Source organism: Tauraco erythrolophus, chromosome 9, assembly GCF_009769465.1.
Source record: "Tauraco erythrolophus isolate bTauEry1 chromosome 9, bTauEry1.pri, whole genome shotgun sequence".
NCBI classification, from domain to species: Eukaryota; Metazoa; Chordata; class Aves; order Musophagiformes; family Musophagidae; genus Tauraco; species Tauraco erythrolophus.
This window is the reverse complement of record NC_141473.1, coordinates 3,538,656-3,563,226: the sequence shown is the minus strand read 5'-3', so window position 1 is coordinate 3,563,226 and position 24,571 is coordinate 3,538,656. Positions and strand designations below refer to the sequence as shown.

The 24,571-nt window shown below is 42.2% G+C and overlaps 1 protein-coding gene across 1 annotated transcript in view; it reads right to left on the bottom strand.

Moving 5' to 3' along the window:
• Nucleotides 1–24,571, bottom strand: part of ADAM12 (ADAM metallopeptidase domain 12) — a 193,602-nt gene that overhangs the window by 162,282 nt on the left and 6,749 nt on the right. Inside the window, exon 2 of the mRNA XM_086617005.1 lies at nucleotides 13,650–13,783. Within this exon, the coding sequence (XP_086473131.1) occupies nucleotides 13,650–13,783 (134 nt within the window). The remainder of the gene's footprint in view (nucleotides 1–13,649; nucleotides 13,784–24,571) is intronic.

Sequence of the window (24,571 nt, the reverse complement as noted above, 5' to 3'; positions counted from 1 at the left end):
GCATGCTGTGATATTTCCAAATCATTTGGCTTGGCTGTGATGGCTGATGTAAGAATTCACATTCAGCTTAAGTAATACACCTTGGTGAGACACAGCTTTCTGTTTTACCAGTGATATATTGATTCGTCTTTCTCTAAGATAAAGATTTTGCTTGAAAAACAAACCAACACTGCCTTTGAAGGCTCAAGCAGAGACTGGACTCTTCATCTAAATTGTTTAGGAATTAAGGCTATGAAGAATTTTTTTATATTGCTGTGCAAAAAAAGAAAAAAAAATTCAATCTCCCTTTGTTCCTGCCTGAAATTGTTAGAATTGTAAGAAATATTGTTCTGCTCTAACACACAATAATGGGGGAGCCCCGCAAGACACTTATTTCATATACATCAGCCAAAATGTCTGTAGCAGCTGATCCTGGTGCAATTCTTTAATAATGACGCAGATAATATCCACACTTTCAATGCCAGAATACTGGCTTTATCTCTTTTACAATATGGTTGGGTTTGTTTTTTTCCACTGCCTAGTCCTCAAATTTAGAACAACTCTATCTGCATATATGAAGTTCATGACATTGGCAAGTATGGTACAAGGACACACTGATAACAGCTCTGCTTCTAAACATAATTCCTTCCTAATAAGTCCTAGCAAAGTAGAAGCATTGATAGGAATTTCAGTCAATGGTTTATATCTTCCCCCTCAACTACTTGATTTTCCCATTTGATTTCAACACACAATCTTGCTGTAACCTTATTCAGCCATTTCTTCCTAACATAATGTTGCAAAAAATTTTCCAACCTGATTTAAGAGCTGAATCCTGAGACGAGGTTGGAAGTAGAGTATCTATATGTATGTATAGAAACAGATGATATAGATGATAACATAAATATCAATATACCTACTATATTGATACAGATATACCTACTCGGAAATTCAGCAATGTGGTGGAGAGGCCTCAAGAATGTCTTTTAAAGAAATGGCTCAAATCTAGCTGTCATTCCATCTCAAACACATAGATGTGGAGAAATTTCTAAATGCTAATTCTATGACAGCTGAAATTAGAGTTGATTTCAATTCTATGCATAGAGATTTCTTTTTAAATTAGTTAATAAAAGATGTATGGAAGGGTGTTAAAACTAATAAATCCAATTTTAAAAATAAATCTATGTTTGATGATTAAATTGCTTATTTGAGAGCAGTAAGAACATACACATGAAAGAAAAATACATAATACACTAAAATATTAGTTATCAAAATGTTCCTTAAAATAAAGCGTTTTCACGTCAATGTTAATCTCCCTCAGAGGAAGATGGTCGTGCTAAACTGGACTGATTTATATGGCTCATCACACACTATAAAATCTCAATTAATGATCTTCATAGTACTTACAAGCTGCTCTTCAGTTGCCTCCAAGATTGTAAGAGTGAAAATCCTTGTACGCAGCATTGCAAACACTCCTCCTCTTTAATTCTTTGAGAAATAAAATCTTGAAAATACTTGTTCTGACAACACATGCAAGACTTATCCACACATGCAAGACATCCCTCTTTCCCCCAGAACAGCGAATCCATGCTCCCTAAAAGTTGTACAACAAGAGTACAGATACAAATAACACTTCTAATCTGAAAAGGCCATTACCAAAATCCAGTTGATGTCCCACTGCTTCATTTAAACTTTATTCTTAGTTATAGATGGGAAAGGGTAAGACAATAAAAGGGGAGATGCCTGAATGTACAAAGCAAACAATTTAGGTTTCCATCTTAAAAAAAAAAAAAACACCAAAACCAACAAACCAACCAGTGTTTCTATCCATATCTTAAATTTGCCTTCTGCGCCTTGCGGCGTTCCCAGGCTCCCGGCGCTTGGTCTCCATAGGGGAGCGGTTTCCTTTCCTCTCTCCCTCCTATGGGGATCCTGGGAAACAATCACTTTGGTCTGGAGGGCTCCCACAGTTCAAAGTTTAAACCAATCCAGCTCTGTTCCCTTTTTTCCTTCATAATCAACATGCCATGACAGTAAGCAATTCTGCACTAAACTTGCAATGAAAAAAGGTCAATATTTTGAAATATCTTTTTGTTGCAATGGAAGCCTTTTACAACCAGAAATGCTAAAGTAATAAATAGAAACTCCACAAAGTATGAAATATAGTACTTTATGTTCAATTACGGGCATTTAAATTGATTTTGATTTCTCTCTGCAGGGTGTACTTTTGGGATTTGGTTTTGTTTTTTACACGTGTCACTCACTTATGCACAGTCATTTACATACCTCAGCGTATCTCAATAGCTATTTCACTAACAAACATGACATCTCTTGGCAATAAAAGGTTAAAATTCACTTTGCCCTCTGACTACAACAGAAATACCTTTGCAGGCTAATGACTGTAACAGGCTGGTCTGTTCCCGAATAAACATTCTAGGGATTTCCTGAGGTGTTGTTTTGTTTTGTCTTTTCTTTTTTTTTTTTTTTTTTTCCTCCCATCTTTTTAATTGAGGGAAAAGAATTTGGAAAGCACAGCCAGCTTAGATGCTATTTCAGTCAAAAATGTGTATGTGATGTCTTTCTATACACTTTTCAAAGTGAAAAAAAAATATATTTACACAGCTTCTGGATATTCATTTTATAGAAAAAAAAAATAATCTTTAAAGCCTATCCAACTCATCTCCTCCTGCCAGCTTTCCTTGCCAACTCTTTCTTAGTAACGCCCGTAAATGCCAAAAAAAGTCTGGTTTAAACAGTGTTTCTGTCTGTTGAAACCAAGAGAAAGGCAGTTTCTGTTGGAGATATTTGATTTAGGGATCCCACTTTTTCTTCTACTGCTGAAAACGCACCCTGACCGTGTCGGCGTAGGCAGAAGGGAGTGTGCAATGTTGAAACGGGAATATGCCAGAAGTTGCTTTGAGGACAGAATTACACAGTTCCTCTTATTGGCTTTTCCCTGCAACGGCTTCATTTCCAGAAACTCCCGTCTCCTTTGAAAAAGGCAGATTCAGTATGTGCCAAGGAAACGGTCCTGTTTGAGGCAGGGATACTATGGCTCTTTAGATTAATACATCTAAGGGCTGTTGTCTCATCGTCACTTGCCAGGAGTTGAGGCAGACCTCCTTCAGCAGCGGTTCTTTCTCAGTACAAGATGTACTTCATGCGAAAACATCTAGGGAGAGATGATGGAATGGGTGAAACCAAAGTAAATAATGTCACGTGGGAGACACCAGCGTAGGATTTCATCCAGGATTGCTGCCCGAAGGAGCCTGCCATCTCCAACACTCACACAAATGAAGTGTGCCGGAAAACAGCATCCACCAGCGTGCAAAAATTAGGCATGTCAATGAAGATCGGATTCTCTCCTCGCTAGGCAGCAGCTTTGACTAAAAACGTGCGCTCCTGTGCCCGTTTCAGTGGCCTCAGGTAAGAAATACAACTCTCCTGAATATTAAAATTATACCTAGGCTTCACTTCGAACACGCAATGTAAAATGCGGCCACCACAGGAGGGAAATCACTCCAGATAGTGGCGATGGGCTGGGAAGGGTTTGGCAGGTTGACCCCAAAATGATCATTTTCATGCAGGATTGCTGAAGTGTTTCTCAAAGGATGCGGTCAGCGGAGAGACAAGGAGAAAACAAGGAGATGAACCCTGCCAAGAAACCGCCCAGTAGCTCCTGGTAGAGGGACATGGCCAGAAGAGGAATGGGGAACGAGTTCATTCAGCAGAAGCAAAATAAAGTTGATGCTAAGGCCGGAGACTCGGTAAGGGTGAAGGAATGAGGGCAGGACCTAAGAGCGCTTCATTTCCTGAGAGTGATTCAAACTTCAGAGGAAACAACATATTACTATCTTGGGACTTGGGGCAGAGGATGAAAAGGCAATGAAAAAGCCAGAGCTGGAGATCTAAACGGACCTTAACGCGTTCTGGTTTGCTGAGGAGCACCAAGGGGTGACGAGACCCCTCCTTGGATTCAGCAGCCCCGTCGGAGCGACCGCACGCGTCTAACTGCTGTATCGGGGTGAGCAAACACATACTTCAGTGCAATCAGTATCACCAGCAGATCAATCGTTAACACTGGCCAGAAATACCACCAGCACATCCTTGCTAGACAGGGATGAGATCAAGTCCAGTAAAACGCCTGCAGACCCTGGCAGCTCCCCCTCCACACACACACATCATACAAATGGGAACACATCGCACCAATTACCACCAAATGCATTTCCTCTCCAGTCTCACTAAGCTCCATCACTCCACTGTGTCTACAATGCTGTAAATTGCAATCGTTTCGTTAAATTAAGCTTCGAAAGCTCAATTATGCTTTAAAACTGTGTCCTTGAGGAAAGACAGTGCACAAAAGGGACACACAATTTCCTCAAGATAGAAATTGAATACAAACTTTCTGCTACGATACCAAAGTGATACAGATCATTTTTACCTCATCTACACAAGCTTTTCAAAAATAATTGGCAGATTTTTTGGCAGTCATCTTATTCCTAGAAAAACAGCAACACTTTGAAACCCTTTTATTGTCGAGATATTACTACTGCATTTAAAAAAGGCTTACTATCAATCCTAATTATTTTTTTATCAAGCTTTAAACTGCATATAACCTCTACGATTTCTCTTTACAATCCTGAGAAATGAAAAATATTCTTATAGAAGAGGTAAATCAAATGAGGTTTGAGTAAATCATATCGAAATAGAATTATAATTCAACAACAAAGGCATTAGGTTTGTTAACAACAGGACCCAGCGGATCGACCAGATAAATTTACCTCTTCGTCACAGAATCATAGAACGGTTTGGGTTGGAAGGGACCTTAAAGATCCTCTAGTTCCAATCCTGCTGCCATGGTCAGGGACACCTTCCACTAGATCAAGTTGCTCAAAGCCTTATCCAACCTGGCCTTGATGAGATCATCCCTAAAACATACACTGAGTACAATTCAATTTACTATGGCTTATTGAGATAAAGGTCTTCATCACAGCAAACGTCAGCAGCTCTTAGTTTCTATGGTCTTCCCCTGTTCAGAGGGCTTGAGTCCTTGGAAAGGCCTCAAGTTCTGTTGCTGTGACCTGCAACCCCTCAAATGACTCCTTCCAGGAGCTGAACACTCCATGTACCAAAAGCATATTGTGGGAGAGAACCTGCTGTAGGAATGGCGATGTGTTCGGTTTGACTCCAGGCGACCACAATAAGAATGAAGAACAAGGGAGATTCTCCTTTTGCCTGTAAAAAAGCGATCACATGTTCACAGCTGGAAAGCAAAGCATGATTTTAATCCAGCACTGAAATTCATACCTTACGCTCGCAAGATCTGTTGCAAGAGACGTGAAACAGCCAAGTGTAAGCTAAATTAATTCAACATGAAAACACCTCAGTACTAGCACTTGACAAACCCGGCGTAACGCCGCATAATTGCGAGAACTTAGTTTTAGATTTAATACCACGTTAAAGGGTTGCTAGCATTAACTGCATCATCAAGATCAAAATATTTCTTCCATTTTATTACGGAAAATATGATCTGTTTGTTTGGGTTTGTTTTGTTTTTGTTTTTGTTTTTTAATACCAGCCTGCGCACTCAGGTTAAAGAACATCGCTTCAGCCCCGTCACCTTCCAGAGGAACGTATGAATGGATTCCTCGAGCTCAAATCTGAGACACTACCTCATCATGGCTGGTGGGTCACAGGCAGCAAACGCAACAAAGCACTTCTGCAAAGCCCCATCGTGTACAATCGCTGGCAGAGGGAGGCCGGGTGGTGCGGGCAGACAGAGCTCACCCAAGACTGTTGTATCACTGGCGATCTTGACTGGCCAAGTATGACAAAATTCCTCCCAACAGCTCAGCGTGACACGAGCTCATGAAAGGGACTTTCGCCCTGTTGAGGGCTCCAAGATGCGAAGGGGAGGGGGGTGCTGTCTGGTGGATAGTGGATATAAAACTCTCCATTTTCTGTTTATTGAAATAGTGAACCCTCTCAATAATATCTGCTATTTATATTGTGCATAAACTATCACACAAAACTTCACAGACTTAACACACTGTATCACTTAAGCTAAAAATGAAATGGACCATTTTCTGGGATGAATCCCAATTGCTTAACGCTTCCCAGGATGCCCAAGTGTTTGAGGCAGGAAATGAATACTAGTATATCTCATTGAAACCGGGGCATTGATTCAGTGCAGACAGAGAAAAGAATTTCCCCTACTCGAATCACCAACGCAAAGATTTTATTGGTGGTCCCAACTCCAGGAATTTCTCAAGCCTGTAGCTGTTCTGTAAGATCCAGCAAGTCCCCAGAACCAAGATACGCCTACTGATGTTTCTAAAAGAAATTTAATGAAGGAAATGACCAGATTGATTGATTGATTAAACAGGTATGAGGTTGGTTGAGAAGAAGCCTCTCCTCCATGAGGACCCCCTCTTGCACAAGACAAGGTGAGAGAGATGGCTATAAACTGCTTTTTGTCACCCAGGGAAGCAATCAAGCCCTACCAGCACAGTCACAGACATTCAACCGAGAGCCAGAGGAGGTGACACACTCCCTTTCCTAATTGCTTCCATGCAAAAATGATGCTATTTCTGAATTAAGCAAATGCAGAAGAGTTATTAAATAATAGAGCGTATTTGAACTAATTAGCCCTCGCAGTGGCCCTGCAAGGCAGGGGTATAGGCATACTAAAAAGCAAAAAAAAAAAAAAACACAAAACCAGATTGTTTACTAGGCTATTAAATTAATGACTACCAGGTTACTAATTAAAGGCTCAAGGAGCAGATCTCCCAGAGAATTTTATCACGGATTAGTGCAGTTTCTCCCACCGCTGAGGCCGCCTGTGCCAAGCTACATTCCCAGCTGATGACACAGCCTTCGCAGCATGCACGGCTCTGCCTCTTCCAGTCCATGCTCATGAGTCAGAAAAATATGGAGAGGACTATAAATTCTGTTTATGCCTCTCTCGCTTAAGATATGTAAAACAACTATGTAAAAGAGCTGTGAAAGCTGTCCTCTCGGTCTTCAAAGACTTGTTTAAGCAGCGCTCTATGATTCCTCTTAATACAATTGTCTGGAAGTCTAAACTTGGGTAATTATTTCAAATGAAAAAGAACAGCAGGAGGCTCTGTTGAAGGGAGTATAAACAATTATCACTTGCACGAAGGCTATGCCAGTTATGGAATAAACTTGAATGGGTTTGCTCTTGAAAATACTGAGGACTAAATTAATTAGCTGACATAGCAAGGCTCAGCTGTACTCCATGCATCAAACCCTATACTGGAGTCACGACAAAACACCAAGAGGTGCAGCAAAGACAGGAGATGTGAACCAGCACAGAGATCTCGTCCAACTGAGGCCTTTCTAACGGGTGCACCAATAACTTCACGACACTACTGAAGCTGTGCACACCGTAACTCCGGATGATAGACCTGACTATGATAGACTGTGCCTGTTCTGCCAGTTTGCAAGAGAAATGCAGTAATGCAAGAGCATAAAGATGGATCAAACGGGTAAGGGTCATCCCTGCTTGGCAGCTTCAAATATGTTCTTGAATCTACAGCATTATTCCTGTGACTTTTTTACAAATTTAAAGTCATTTATTGTTCCTTGCAACAATTTTTCATGTCAATGGCGAAAATCCCTGTTTCAGTAGGGGTTGAATCAGGCCCTTATAGTAAAGGCATGAAAAAAAAAAATGCAGAAAAGCAATACAAAAAAAAAAAATCAGTGTAACTTCTGATACATTTGATAAATCTGGAGCATCATAAAGATAACTAACAACTGTCAGAGCACATGATGATTTAGAGATAGTGGAGAATTTCACATTGAGAGTCAAGTAATCAGTGTCCAGAATGACATACAGATCATCAAGATTCTGGTGTTTGTTTATGAACACAATCCATAACACAGTGCTTCACGAACGAGGCAGGCAGAGATGCAGAAGCCACTTCTTTGCAAGCTCAATGAGATGCAATGCATGCTAAGCAGTAAAAAATGGTAATCTTCTGCCACTTCACATGCAGAATCTTTTGAGTTGTGACAAGCATACCCTTAAAACCCAGAAGAAATATGGTCTAAGTATTTATTTATAGCTGGCCTTCATTTTTATCTTTGCATTTCATTGCTAGAGTTTATATCCAAAGTATAGCATAACACCAAGAAAGAAAAAAAAATAAGTGCTGCTACAAGAAAAGGAACTCTGTCTTCTCATCTGTCTTTTCTCCTTTTTTGAAAATATTTTAAGATTTTGATTTGCAAACCTGATTTATAGGAGCCCGGTCAATGGAAGTAAACTGATTCACACTAGCTCAGAATCTGGCATTGAAAGCTTAAACTTTGTGAAGCAGTTTTAATGTTCTCTAAATCCATCCCCCTTTCCGCTAAGGGGAAACGAATTTCTGATTTATTTGGACTTAAAAGTCATCGGTGTTGGAGTCATAGCTGTTCTTCACCAGGGAAACCTCTGGAGGTCTTCCCAGCCTTTCTGTCCACCATGGGCATCTTTCTTTTCCTTTGCTTGTCTCTAACCCCAACAGCAACAGATAGAATCATAGAATGGTTTGGGTTGGAAGGAAACTCAAAGATCATCCAGTTCCAACCCCCCTGCCATGGGCAGGGACACCCTCCACTACACCAGGTTGCTCAAAGCCCCATCCAATCTGGCCTTGAACACTTCCAGGGATGGAGCAGCCACAACTCCACTGGGCAACCTGGTCCAGTGCCTCACCACCCTCATTGTAAAAAATTTCTTCCTTAGATCTAATCAAAATCTGCCCTCTTTCAGTTTAAATCCATCACCCCTTGTCCTATCACTACACACCCTTGTAAAAAGTCCCTCTCCAGCTTTCTTGTAGCCCCTTCAGGTACTGGAAGTCTGCTAGAAGGTGTCCCTGGAGCCTTCTCGTCTCCAGGCTGAACAACCCCAACTCTCTCAGCCTGTCTCCATAGCAGAGGTGCTCCAGCCCTCGGATCATCTCCGTGGCCTCCTCTGGACCCACTCCAACAGCTCGATGTCCTTGTGTTGTTGGGGACCCCAGAGCTGAACGCAGCACTGCAGGGGGGTCTCACGAGAGCAGAGCAGAGGGGCAGAATCCCCTCCCTCGACCTGCTGCCCACGCTGCTTTGGATTCAGCCCAGATTTGGTTTTGATTCCTGCCCAGATCCAAATCTCCTGGTTGATGGAAAGCCACCCAGTATCTGCCACTGTACGAGAGGTCTAACTCTCTGCAAGCTGGGGGACAGGTCTCTTTTCCAATATACTTCTTATATATTGAAGTCAGTGGCAGTACTTTAAAAGAGTCAGGTGAGACTTACCGTGATTCAAGTGGATTAAGAGTCTAAGCCATCGACAGGTATATTGTGTGCATCCAGTTTCTCACAATTAATTATTTTTAAGAAGTTACAGAGCAAAAATTGCTCATTTGCCTCTATACAAGACCCAAATTTAATGTTAAAAACTAAATTCTCTGCCTCATTTGAAAGCAACCTGGATTGGCAACTTGCAAACTCAAATCAACCTAAAGTATTTCAAGGCTTTCCAGCTTCTCATGTGGCTCTTCAGAAACCATGCTCAGCTCCGTGCTACCGCGCTACAGGTCCTTCAATAGCTGCCCAGGTTCAGCTACACTTGTATTTGTCTCTATGAATGGCAATCATATATTTTGAGAAACCTCAGAGGATTAAACCCTGCAAGGCGCTCGATCAGCCCTGTCACCTTACTGGAGTCCATGTATGTGCCACTGATGGCACTATAGATGCTGCACAGCCACAACGAGAGAAAAACCCCGCACCTGAGTGACAGATGCCACAACCTGAGGACTCTATGTTAACTTGCCTACTTGATCACACCATATACGCACAAAATGCTTTCAATTTCCCAGAAACTTAACGCATTTCAAGATCTGGACGAAGCCCTGGGATGCAAAGCCAACTTCATTAATGAGCGTGTCACTCCGGGAGAACGAATGTCAGCCCAAGGCAATGCCACGCTGGGACCCCCCCAGCATTACAGCTCTTTCATGTCTGCACTGGAGGGTCCCTGGCAGGCAGCGTTTCCCCACAGATACGACCTTTTAAGCACGGAAACGGAGCCAAGAAACCCTTAATGCCCACGTGAAATGCTTCCCGCCCAGAGCTTGTCTCTCCAAGAGAAGGCACATGGCTTCAGGCACCAGTTTAAGGCAACCAGTATTACCTGACCTACAGCTCCTGTGATGCAGGGATCTGGCACACATTAACCAGCGTGTGTCCCTAACAGGGTGTGAGGATACAAGCTGAAGCCAAACAGATGGTCCTCTAAAAATCTTCCCTAAAGTGTTCTGCGTACTAAAATATCACTTACCCAACTCTCATCAAACTTGGCTTGATTTGCAAGTCTCAAGCCAAGTTCGAAGAAAAATATTCAGCTGGAAACATGCAGGGAAGAGAGTCTTTTTTTCTGCACTTGAATAATATAAAAATAAAACAATTTTGCTCAAACCTTAGAAAAATTTCAGAGAAATAGAACCCAATCCTCTTGGGTTTGAACCAAGTACTGCAGAGGGAAAAAAAATAAAAATTGACAGAGAATGCAAAGTGATGAAGAAGAGAATGAGAGAAGTGGAAAGAGAACTGGAGCTATAATGTATAATGACCTATCAACACATTCTATAATGCACACACAATTTCAGCGAAGATGGACATCACATCTGCACCGAATACGGGCAGCTAGTGTTTGAAAGCACAGAGCAATGTTGCACAACACTTCAGGGTCCCGATTTTGCGGTCACACCCCCACAAATACTGTTACCCATCAGTAGTCCTGGCCAGTAACAACTGGATACTCCAAATAGTAGCCACTAATTTTAGCAGCGTGTTCAGGATTAGCAGCTGAATATTATATTCAGTTAATAAAAGAATTTAACTGGACGCCATTAAAATACTCCAACTGAAAACGATCCGAATTTTCTGAATTCAGCAAAAGATGCCAGCAGAAATGTCAACAACCACGAGTTAGATGAACAGCATTGTACCGTCGCAAAAACAGACATGCATTTCCATAGTAACTCCTCTTAAGTACACATATTTTATTTTTCAAATGTACTTCACTATATAAAGTGTTTGCATGAGCACGTGCATCTTTTTAAACTAGAAAGAAGCAACAGCATTTCTGAAACAATGAGATCCTGGGCTTGGGCTCTTATAACTTCAACTTGGGATGAGGAGGGCAGGGAGAAAAATCGATCTGCCCAGTAAATGAATGGTTCTCTCCAGAAACAAAACACTACGTTTATACTTTGAGAAATGCAAATTCTTTCAATATGATTTGATTACATGCCTGATTTTAAAATTGTTTTTTTCTCCCCATTAGTTTGAATTGTCATTCTTAGGAAGTAATTAAATGATTAGATATCCTTGAAGAAGTACACCCTAACTGTGCTAACGGAAAACCAGGTTATAGCTAAGAAACTTTTTTATTTTCTTCTTCTCAGTAAATGTACTTTTATTGCTGCTGGTGAGCAGGTCTGTGTGTTTGTGTGATTAGTCAGTGTGACCAGCTTCAGCTTTTCCCTTCTGCTCTGCACAGTGTACTGCATAGATGGCCCCCGACGACAACGTCATTAGCTTAATAATAATTCCTGACAGATTCCCAATGAGATATTCCAACATACATTGCAGTAACTCCTGGGGTGAATAAAAGAACAGTTTTATCTTCAAGATGGGAAAGGAAGAGTACGCTGCACTAACTGACTAGTGTGGTTTCTCAGGGACTAATTGTTAAGCTGGAGTATTTACGATCAAAGGATTGGAGAACGGGGCTATCATTGCGAGGCAATTATCTATACACAAATAACTTCAATTCTTTGGCATTTTTATAACCACTACGTTATTTATTTCACTGTATAGTCTATTGCAATATCATTCCTCTGGTTACAAGTACACAGTACTTCATGCTTTTTTTTACTTCATACAAAATTAAAATAAAACAGAGGAACACTTTGAAACGAGTCGAAGAACAATAGGTCCTATTTAACCATCCAATACAACAGTATTTAACTTCTATGCTTTTGATCAATATTTATGTGACAAGCTATTCATTACATCTCTCCTCCACCAGTTTAATGCTGTTGTTCTTCCCACAGCCTGATCTGCACTTTTGTGTATTTAATTTATAACAGTTTCCATGGAAAAGAAGTATTCAAAGAAAAAAAGTGCTGATACAGCACATGGATCTCTCTACCAAACCACAAATCTTTTCTAATGTTCATCTTAAACTGAAAGCAATTCTGGGAAACAAATTAATGATATAAATCACATTATCACTACTCACATAAAGATACTCTGTTGTAACTCAGAAAGCTATAGTGAGCAGCTAAAAGAACTCTATATGGAGAAGGCCTGTTTCTAATTAAAAGATCTAAAAATAGAGTTGCACATACATCTAGGACCAAACCATCTGTGTTATCTCTCTAAGATAAGCTCTTCTACACCCACAGCGATAGTCCTTTCATCGCTGCAGATATTCAGCACTAGGACTGGCCCTTCTTTCCCGTTTAGGAAGGGAAAAAGAAAAAGGAAGCAAAATTTTAATCCAGGCGAGATTTTTTTTTGAAAGTCAGATCCCTTGTTTGGAAATCTCTTTTCACACCTACTCCTGTCGATCAGCAGCACGACTCCAAACCCTGCCCCGCAAACGGTGGCAGCAGCCAAGTGGGATTTCTCCATGAGACACTTTCCCAAGGCAGTGAAGAAAAGCTGTTTGTAACGGGCTGTCTGGGCTGTTTGCATTGTTTCTGTAAGAGGTTTCTTTCTTTTTTCCTCCCCCCCTCTTTTTTTTTTTCTTTAACATTTTAAAAATTTAACTCATCCCAATAATTAAAAAGCAATCTAAAAAATAAGCTGGCACAAAACTGGACTTGGGTTAAAAAGGCTGGGTAAGAGATTCCCATGACATCTTGGGTGATAATAAACAACAACGACCTGTCTTGGTCCTTCAAGCAGGAGACCACGGAGACAGAAAACAGGCCTTTTCTCCTAAAAACAGCTACCCATATTATCAGCCAATGTCTGAGGGGAAAAAAAAAAAATGGAGGAAAGCTTATCTGGGCCTGTCAAGAGGAGGAAACGATCCTGGCTGAGTCAGAGCCAGGGATAGATTATCCCCTTGTTAGGCAAAGGGAAAGCAAAGCATGGAGGGAAACCAGGCCCTGACTCCCTCCGCAGTACCTGGGACCGCATTTGGGGACCGTCTCCCATGATGGGCTCCAGGTAACGTCTCAGGCTGCAGTCAACAGAGCATCATTAGTTACCCCTTTCCTTAAAGTTATTGCTGCCAGATTGTATTTAACCAAACAAATGCGTGTGTTGTATTTGCCTCTCCTTCAGTTTTGGGGCTGTTTTGCTGCTATATGATATAGTCTCCACTAATGTATGTTAACCTCTTAAAAAAATATGATTTCATTTTAAGCTTCCATTTCTGCCATCAGAAGTAAGAACAGCGCTTTACAGTAAAAAAAGTACCAATTTTAACCAAAGACCTTATCCATTTTCATAAATTTGGTAAGTAACAATTCACAAAAATATAAAAAATATGCTTATGACAGATACGATGAAAAAAGCGCATTTACTTTCCCTTAAAGCCTTCCAACTGTTACACATCTTACAATAAAATTATAGGCAAAACGAAGACTAACCTTTGAATAAATGCCATTTACTGGTCTCCACTGTTCTCCATTCAAAAGGAAGGGAACCGTTATCTCATAATCTTTTGACTGGTCCTTTGGCACCTGCTGTCTCCAGGACTCCAATTTGCTGTCCACATTCTCACCTAGGGACAGGGAGAAGCACTTCGTGTTAGTCGGGAACAGCACCTGACAACATGAACTTTGTTATTTAAGGGACCTGGCAGCATATTTCAAAAGGAAATAATTCAGGAAAAGAATTAAACATTAAAACATTGTGGGGTCATACTGTCAGTGTGGAACTGTACACAAATTTCCAAGAGAGTTGGGATTCTGGGAGAGAACTGTCAAGGTGGTTTCCACTGTTGATTAGATGGTGCATTTCTATAGCAGCAGAAGACGAAGACTGCACATGAGGAGTAGAGACACCAGGATGCAAAGGTAAGGAAGGAGCTGGGATGAAAGGCTTCAATTAAAAAATTTGGAGAGGTATTGGCATCACTATTTAAAGCATTATGTTAATAATCATAGTAGAGTTTGGAATTTTTTTTCCATTGAAGACGGTAGCAGCGGGGAATGCAGTAAGTAGCTGTCTTCTCAGTGCCATCATTAAGAGGGTAAGCAAGCTGCAGGGATTTAGAAGAGATAAAATCTTATCAGGACTATTTTTCCATAATTAAGGTAAGAAACAAGCCTTGATCATTCCACTCCCCAATCCCTCTTCCCCCCATTCCCCTTCCCAGATACAGCTGCAGTGGATCAGATGCAAATCAGCGGTAGTAGGAGGGGGGTCAGCGCTTTTGGGGGTCTAGCTGGAGCCCTCCCCTCCCTGGGGTGAGCAATCCCTGCCGTCGCATCACCCAGGCTCCCTAAGGGCAGACAGTGACCCCAGACTTTCCCTTATGTCCCTCCTGTTTCCGTGGTGGGGTCAGCTGCTCCTCACACTTTTTGAGTCGGAGGCACAACTGAAACAATCCAGTTTGGGGTTCCTGAAAGCTCCAGGTTTAATGTACGCAGCAGATTTACCAGGTTTAATCCTCAGTATTTTATTAACCCCCAAACACTTCTTAATGCACCATCTTACTCCACTAAACATGGAAACGTACGGTTGTACTCCGTTTTAACAAGTCTGAACTGCGTACAGCAAAAGACTGAATATTTCCTCAGCAGCCTCAGCATTTCCATAGGAACATGCAAGGAGGTCACGAAGTACTGAGAACCCCGTAACATCAGGGAGGAACATTCTCATTAGTGAAAAAAACAAAAGTCTGGAAGAGAATATTAACTCTCACTGAAATAATGCTCTACTCCTACGCAGTCAGACGACTTCAATTCGTACTACAATGTCAAAAAGCTATTTGCATGCAACATTTATCAAGTGTTTGTCTTCTCACTGAACATACTAATGATATCGTGCCTGTCAAAGAAGAATCCTAAAAAAAAATAAAAAATAAAAGTATCATAGTACAAGAGCTGGAAGAAGAGAAGAATGGCTTCCAGCCACTGTGGGACAGTCAAAACGCTGGTGGGGTTTGCCACACTTTTGACCAACCACCACAGCAAGCCCTCTGGTACACTTGGACCCCACAAGGTTGAGACCTGAGTCTTTGCAGGAGCTCTAGAGATGTGTCCATCCTCCATCAAGATGGAGAAAGGCCAGCATCACCTTCCTTCCTCCTTCTCCCCATCGCCTTTGTGCTAGGAGGTGCAGAGGGAAGGGGATGGGGCAGCATTTATGGGGCTAAACCAGGGCTCAGGGCTGAACCATGTTATGGGATCGAGGAGAGCTGAAGGATCGAACTTGTCCACACAGCCCAGTGCTTGGTACTACCACCCCAGCAACCTGACCTGCCCTCTCAGCTCACCTACCGCTCTCTGAGGATCAAGAGCTATGTTTTGAGCAGAACGACCCCAATTTAGACACTGTTAGAATTAGCTTAAAAACATCTACACAGTCATTACGGATAAGCCGACGTGAGAGGGGGACAAGGTCATATTTTCCAGCATGCTTTAAAAGATATGATGCTCCCTAAAACATCAAAAAAAGACCATGATAAAAAGATAAAGTATATCAGGGAGAGGAAAGCTGCTTGTTAAGTGGGTGTTCCTGTAGAAAAAGGGTTCTCACCACCCTCAGCACAGGCCGAGCTCCAGTGAGAGGGTCTGGGAGGATGAGTGTCAGCCCTTGAAAGGGATGCTCCCAACCCTGCACACGATGAGGTTCACCCCTGCGGAGGTGTACGAGATACCATCTCATTTGCCTAGGAGGGTCTAGACAGAACCTCACAGCTCTTTATTCTGATTAGCAAGCATGAAGCTCCCTGCACAGAACGGAAATTTATGAAGCGTATCTCAGAGAAATGAGAAAAGTTTGGCTCTAGCCCCGATTTTTTCTTTTTTCTTGGCTCACTAGAGCAGTCTCAACTATATGAATTAAATGACTCAGGCCCTTCTATTACTTTGTAGGATTTGCACTCTGAAAGTTTCATGAAATCTAAATTTTAAGAAACCCTATGAGCATACTTTTCCTCCCACGGATGCATTGCTGCAGCTAGATATTGGGAAGCAACAAAGTCTTTCTGGTATTCCTACACGTGCAAGTTGCCTTTCTTAGTAATTCTGCAAAGCATTAACATCACGACATTACCCAAAGCAGGAAAAAAGGGGAGAGGGAGGGATCAGCATCTGTGCACAGATGTGTAATTCCCTCATTACATGGCATGGTCCAGAAAGTGCAATTGCACTAAAAATACCAGGGGAAAAGGGAACAACATTTACACAAAGCACAGTTCAATTTTGCTGCTCCTACATCTATTCTGTCCCGACAAAGTGATGCTTGTGGTGCATAACCAAGTGAGGTTACAATAAGCAAATTTAATCTTACACACATGCTTATTTATCTGCGCACTGAAAGCGCGTATTGTGCAGAAGTGTTGATAGTCTGGAGACAGACATCAAGACAGGTTTATGGGCAGCAGTTATATCTTTATTGGAAAAGATAATTTATTTGGGGGGAAACAAAACAGACAAGCTTTAGGGTTTGCAAACTCTTCTGAAGCCACAGCATTTATAAAACACAAGATCGATTTCTGCCTCCTTGCTTTCCTTCAGCCAAATATTTGCTGCTTATCTGAATGTTTTTATTTAAATTATTGGGTGTGATAAAAATCACAGCTTCCTGCAGAAGGCAGAGAAAGCACTGCAGCCCAGACACGGGGCCTCATGCTGAAGAGCACTTAACATCACCCACTTGCTTAACTCCCAACTGTCCTCAGGGTGATACAAGTACACTAAAGTTTCTTTTGCAAATCAAATAACAATGTTTTTTTTTCTTATTTAAGGTCATTATATTTACGTACTATGTACAAAGAAATCTGTATAACTGATAGGTAAACTTTAGATCAGCCCTTAAATATAAAAGTAGGAGGAAGATAAAAAGGTAAAGCCTTTAAATAAGATTTTGCAGCCTGATTGCAAAGCTTCAAAGAACACGTTGCAGAAAATAAGGGATCACAGCCAATGAAGAGTGTCCCACACATATCCATCTGAGATGGGAAAGGTGACAGCATCTAAAGGGCCACTGAGCCTGACCCAACAACAGGACATGGGTATAAGAGATATGGGTAGAGGAAGACTAAGTCAGGAGAAAAAAAATACACAAAAAACATAAGAAGAGAGTCAAGCCAAAAAAAACGTAGGCATAGAAACTGAAATTGAAGCGTGCAGGAAACTTTGAAAAAATGGGACAAACAGATGTGCAGCCCCACAGCAGCCCTGGTTCTGAGCAGCGGTGTGGGTTTCTGAGCAGGTACACAGCAGGGACAGCTGTTGGCAACCTCGGAGAGCCTTTGGCACCCACAGCCCTCGCCTCGAAGTTGGAAACACCGACAACTGGGTGCAGAACGCTTCCCCCAGGCTCTTGCTCAATGGCTGAACAAAACATGCTCCCAAGTTTTCTTCTGTTGGTTTTGGCCACCCATCTCTGAGCGTAAGCCCAGCCTTCCCAAAGAGCATCCGAGGAGCACCAGGAGAGGAGCACGACAAGACTGGACAGGACTGGAGATCCGCACTAACGAAGGGTTTCCATCACCTTGATCACATCCCGTGAGCTCCCAGTGCTGCAGTTCTTCATGCACACAGACGTGCCGGTATTTCCTCTCCGCCACTCTTCATCTCCTTTACCCATTTTCGTCAGGATTTCTTTGAAGCTGGAACCCTTACAGTTGTTTGCATTGCATTAATAATGAGGCCTCTTCTCTACAGGGACTCTTGGTATTACAGCAATATAAATAGTGTAATAATTGAAATCAGAGAATTTAAATTTTGGTAACGTGTCATGAGAGGGGAAGAAAATCAGGCCATCTGCATTACCAGAAACTTTTATTAGACCCAGGTTTCCTATCTTTTGTGTCACATGCACCTACTTACTCACCTACTTATTTTCCATTTCAGTGAAATTCTGTCCAGTTCTTCCTGACGCAAGCTCCTCTCCCACTTTTTCGCATGAAAAACTTCACAGTCCTGTCTATCTGTTTTCTATTTTCAGCCTGCACTGAAGGTAACGCTTTTGATTCACAACCAGCCCACAAGCTGATGTAGTGCCCTTTATTCTTTTTTTTCTTTCAGTAATATAAAAGATATTTTGTACAAATAGCGAGATGTGTAGATGTTACCTGTCAGTGGCTTTTGCGTGGCTTAAATATTTTTCATCTGCTGTGTACTTCTACAACTTTGCTTCTTTGCACAGTATCATACATGGACTTGTTGGCAAAGAAGTTAAGACTAGTTTTCATCTTTTTCCTTTGTATTTCAGTTCCTCCAAGCTGTGTGCAAAATAAAACTCCAAGCATGTGACATGACATCTTTGTTTAAGGGCTGCTGCCTCCTGAAGAAGCCCAGACACACTTCAGATTTGCATTTACTTAAAATTAATAAGCTTTTAGGCAAGCAGTGCAATTCATTCGTCCTTATGATAAACAAAAAGGTGAATGCTCTCAATACTGAGCGGGTCTGGATAAAAGGGGCTGAAACAGAAGGAATAAAACAAAATCACCCCCAAGACTGCACAGGCCTGCCACCCTGCTAGTGCTGGTTTTGCTGCCCTGGCACAGCACAGGAGAGAGGAGCCAGACCTGCGGTGGTTTAGAAAAACCATCCGTCTATGGACGTACAGATTTACAATAAAGCCAACGAATGACACTGTGCTTCCTTCCTGTTGTGGATGTGCACGTTCTGGGAGTCCCATCTCCGCTTCTTGTCCCACACACGTTAACGTGGTGCCTGAAGACAGGCTGAGAGAGTTGGGGTTGTTCAGCCTGGAGAAGAGAAGGCTCCAGGGAGACCTTCCAGCAGCCTTCCAGTACCTAAAGGGGCTACAAGAAAGCTGGAGTGGGGCTTTTGACAAGGGCATGTAGTGATAGGACAAGGAGCAATGGCTTTAAACTGAAAGAGGGGAGATTTAGATTAGATCTAAGGAAGAAATTTTTTACAATGAGGGTGGTGAGGATCAGGTTGCTCAGAGAAGCTGTGGCTGCCTCATCCCTGGCAGTGTTCAAGGCCAGGCTGGATGAGGCTTTGAGCAACCTGGTGTAGTGGAGGGTGTCCCTGTCCATGGCAGGGGGGTTGGAACTAGATGACCTTGAAGATCCCTTCCAACTCAAACCATTCTATGATTCTGAGATTCTATTAGGGCCCTTGGGTACCCTTCCAGCCCCAGCACCCCACTGCAGTCCAGCCCCAGCGATGCCACGGGATGCCCGTCTCCAGTCCAGACCGCAGCCCTCTGCCCAGCACACCCAGACACCCTTCATGTCACCCACTGCAGTTACTGCTGAGTTATGAAAATAACTGAAGCGAGGGGCAAGGGAATAAAAAAAAGGCTAAATTAAATTAAATTATGTTATCCTTGTGCTACCTTTCACATTACAAATGAGCTCAGCATTGTACTTCACAGCCTATCTACTTTTTCTCCTCTGCATCAAAACACCAACGCACCGGAACAATCTTTGGATAGAAAAGAAGAATAGGACAGAGTAATCTTTCTGCAACTGAAAACAGCTACTGGCACTGCTCTGTTTCTCAGGGCTTTGGCAATGCCATGGAAGACAGAAAAGGCATACTTTATCCATTCCTCTCTTCGTTTTCTCCAGCTTCCTCAGCTTAGCTCATGGCCAGTGGGATCCACCATTTGGATGGGACGTTTCTGGCTATGGACAAAGGGTTGTATATATGTGGCTGCCTCCAGCACTCACTGGACCGCTGGCAATTAGTTTCATGGCTGGATCCTAAGGCACCCCCACAGGCTCCCCTATAGCCCCTATAGCCCAGGATACCTTGGTCTGCTGTGTGCCACCAGCCCCAGTCTGTAACCCCAGCAGAGCCACCACTGCCAGCAGGGAACCCCATCAGAGGGGAAAGAGCTTTATCCCTCTCATTGGTTGCTTTTCTCTCATGTCTTATTTGGGACTATTCTTTTATCACCTCCAGACTCCAAGCAGAACTTTTTGGTCCAAAATTACCAATCTTACACACTGAGAGAGAAAGACCAAGCGTTTACCCTTCAAGATAGAAGTGAACTCAGGAAGTTTAAGAAAGGGATGAAACTGGGTAAGGAGTAGAGACTACCCACCAAGCACATCGCTAACCAATCAGGCAAAGGAAGGTTTCTACCAAGGTGTAGTAAGAAAATACATTAGGATCAGTCTTAGTATTTCTATCAGCAACCTTTACTCAACCTGCACAAGGGTCCTCCTGAAATCCAGTGCTCCCTATTAGGAGATGATGACTGCACAGGGTAGGACAGGGTTATTGCAAAAGACTCCAATAATTTGCAGGCTGAAGCAAAGGACTGAAACCAAGTAGTACAGAACGGAGGGTCGTACCCTTAGGGACTAGTAAGTTTTCTGCCCTAAGCGGTTTGCCTTCAAAGGCAAACAACACCAGAAAGACCGATACGTGCTATTCAGTATAACACTGATGTCACACAAAGCAAAGACAGTCCTGGAATGATGCATCAAAAAAGGTGTTTCCAGTGAATATCAGGTATTGAAGTTGCTCCTGAGAGTTAGCGATAGAAGCACATCTGGAATACTGCGGGCATCTCTCCTCACCTGCAGTCATGAAAGATTAATTCAGCCTGGAGCTGGTGGATTGGAAAGGCTGCTGGGGTGAGCAGGGAAGTGGAAAGACTGAATTACAACAAGGGAACTAAAAGAATTATTTTGCATAATCTAGACAACCAAAGATGACAGGACTCATAATTATCCTTTAGCTTTATATACTTCTTGGTATTTATCTTGCCAGTGCTGATATATTTATAGATGGCAAGTATAAAGTGGCTATACATTAAGTTAGATAGGATTGCAATATAGAACTTTTAAGCAAAGAGGATCACATCCAGCTCTCGCATGTCCAGGGGAAAAAAAATAAAAATTAACTTGCTTTAAATGAAAATTGTTAACATTAGGACTCGGACTATATCATGACAAAAAAAAAAAAGTGTCAACTATCCAATTATCTGGCCAAGGAGCGGGGACGTGTGCTTCCAGTCCTCTGTTTCACTCCACCTTCCAGCAAAGGCCAAATCATTACCCAAGCTAAACATTATCCAGACATAGATCTTGCTGAAACCATCTTATAGAATGGCACCCATTATGTTTGGGATGGGAAAAATAATAAATTGTCACTTATTACTCTAACAAAACCACAAATTATAATAATATCTGACAATAAATATGAAAATGCTGCAAAATAAACCAGTACAAGATTTCCAGTGCATAAGGGTTAAAGAAAGAAAGTCCAGTAACTTGCGCAGGGTCAAATAAGCCATAGCATGCCTTAAAACCCACTGTCCATCCATCTTAAATTTTATGCTAACCATCAGCTGAAAACACAGACACCCTCTCAAAAGGAAGGACAAAAATCAGAAAACCCACCACGCTGATAAGGTACTTCCCGTTATCCCACTAACTGCACTGACACAGCTTTAAAAAAGACAGCACATAACATGCCAGACTCTGCCCTCGTCTGCACATACACACAAAAGCCTGAGCAAAATTTGACTGTGCATTAAGCAAAAATCTTATCTCTTGCAGTAAAGGTTTTATTAGTTAAAAAGCATAAGTTATTTTTCCCTCTAACCTTTGCACATCTAACCAGTACATTGATTCTCCCTGCAAAATCTAGTAAAATTAGTCCTTTCATGGCCTGCCTGGAAAATAATTATTTAAAAAAAAAAAAAAAAAAAAGCCAAGCCACCTACCTAAACACAAAGTTTTACTTGTTTTCTCACTCTTCCCCCCATTCCCAAACCCAAGACCTCAGGCATCTAAGCACAAGAAACTTTTGGAAAGCAACTAATTCCATGGATCTTCTTGGGCTTGAATATTGTCTTCTCCTTTACACCGCAAAATTACTACTCATGTATAAAATTTTTTAAAACATCAAAAGTCAGCAAAGGTCTTTGATGAGCTTGAGGACAGGCAGGAGCAAGACGACTCCACGCATTTCTGAATTTAATTTTCCATTCTTTCTGCTTCTAATGGAAAAAACCCTCTCTCCAGCTCGACAGGTCTGTCAGCTTTGCACTGATCTGCGCACGACTTCGCAGTGCATCCACTTGATCTTCCACACTAAGCAGCTTCGCCAGCACTGACTGCTCGGATGAGAAATAGGAGTTTGGGGCACACTGATCTTCTTTAACTAAACAGCATTAAAAACATGCTTTATTAATATTTCGGGTTTATAATTCTAAGAACGATCTGCTGTCATCACTTGCTCTTGCATGAGTTATTCCCTTCCTAAATCTAATTCTGCCGATGAAATAATCTGCGGCAGGAAACAGCCCTCCCACCCCTCCCCAGAAAATCCCATAAACTCCATGGAAAAAGTCACGTGTTCAACGTTTTAACATGGACATGGGAGCGAAAGCTTAAACGTGAAGGTAACTTGCTGTTCTTCCCCACCCAAGTCTCTGCGGTCAGTGTCATTGAGCGAGCAGCTGAACAAACTAATGACACGTTTTAAGGCAAAAAATAGCGAGAGAGAGGGGGGGAAAAAAAAAAAAAGAAAAAATGTTCATTGTGGAACATACCCCCTAAGCAGTTGGATCATCTTAATCTTCAAGCTTCTGTAATACAACTGTTGGAAGGCTCTAAGTCTGCGCACAATAAAGTGCTTTATTCGGGGAACCATATGACTCCATCAGTCATTCAAGCACATGTTTGGCACGGATTGAAAGTGAAAAGCATAGCTAAGTCAAATATTTCAGAACTGAACTTGTCTTCCTAACACACATGGTTTATATATTGGTGTAATATCTATATAACTTTTCAGTTCTCGTATAGGGTAACGTCGTGGCTAAAGCACAAAACGATGGCTGCTGCGCTGGGCAGCGTCGCGCTTCTCGGGAGCCAACACGTGCCAAAAAAGCCGTTTACTGGAAAATGAAAAAGGAGGCTCTCCCACTCGACAGGTCCTCAAGAAAACTGTAAAAAAATAGCTTTTGTTCACTCTAATTCTTGAGTACCTACTTCTCGAATCAGGATGCTACACCGTTCTTCGCCAGAGAGCTGGGCTGTAACGAACCCAGGACAGCCAGTTCCTTCCTCACCGCGCGCCCGAGATCCGTCTCCTCTGTTTGCAGATGAAATATTGCTCATCACACCGAGTTCCTCCCGCTGATGCAAATGCGATTAAAGCAATCTTGGGAGAGCACAGTGTGATTAAAGCGTAAGTAATGTGAGAGGGATTTGGGCTCTCATTACACAAAATACATATTGAAACGCACTCAAGGAAAGAAGCCAGTATATCTCAATATCCTCCCTGTTCTCCAGAACAAAATGTGACAAGTGGAGTTTGGAGAACAACACTTGCCATTGACTGCAGGAGGGGGCAGGGAGACTGCAGAACGTTTCAAGCAGTGAAAACCAAGCTTTATAACCGTGTATAGAATATATATATATATATATATTTGGGAAACAGCTGCCCAGCCTCATTTGCAATGTTGTTCTGTTTGACTCAGGAATTACTATTCAGGACCAGCTCAAAGACAGAGTTGTCTTTTTTTCCTAGATGAGAACATTTCAAAATACGAGAGAAATAAAGCAGCGAAGCATTGAACCAGAGGGCATTTCGGCACACCAGGTGATGGGTACGTATCCAGAGGTCTGGACACCTGCTATGGAAGAGCTCAGCGCCTGGAGTTCACAGAAAAGGGAAAGTTGTAAATGTGAGATTCAAACCCAAAGCAGCTTTGAAAAGTGAGCGACATAACGGCTTAGGAGAACTTCTGTCGTGCTGCAAATCCTGTTTTAAGCTTCCTTCTTTTTCAAGTCTTGAGGCACACCATATAAATTGTCCTGGTCATTCTTTCTCATGAAAACAAGCAGGACAGGACTAATAGAAGGTGAAAAACAGAGGGCTGCACACTGCCTTTCCCACAGGTATTTCCAGGATGCATTAGTGAAGGATGTCTTATCTTAGCATCAGCCCAGCATGGGCACTACTGGGGCACATCTGCTTCTGCCCGAACTGCTGCTCCTTCCCCAAAGGATCCCAGTCCCAAAGATTCTCACGTTCATGATAAACTCAGCCTTGCACCCTCCAGCATCAGCGAGGCAGCACCTAACCGGAACACTCAAGAAGAGAAAAAAGTAACCTGTGCTTCACAAGAACAGGCACAACTAACCCACAGAGCTCCAATGTCAAAGAAAAAAGTATGGAATATATTCCCTTTTCAGCAATGAGTCCATATAATTACACAAAAATCCAGAGCCAGCGTTTCTCACCGGATCCTCCCCTCCAAACCTTCAAGAAAGGCTGCTTTCCACTGAATGAGGTTCAAAATTACTCCCCAAAACACAATTTCCTCTCTGTCTTAAGAGGTATAGTACAATCCTTTTCTGCAACGATTTACTAGCCTCCCCCACTGAGTA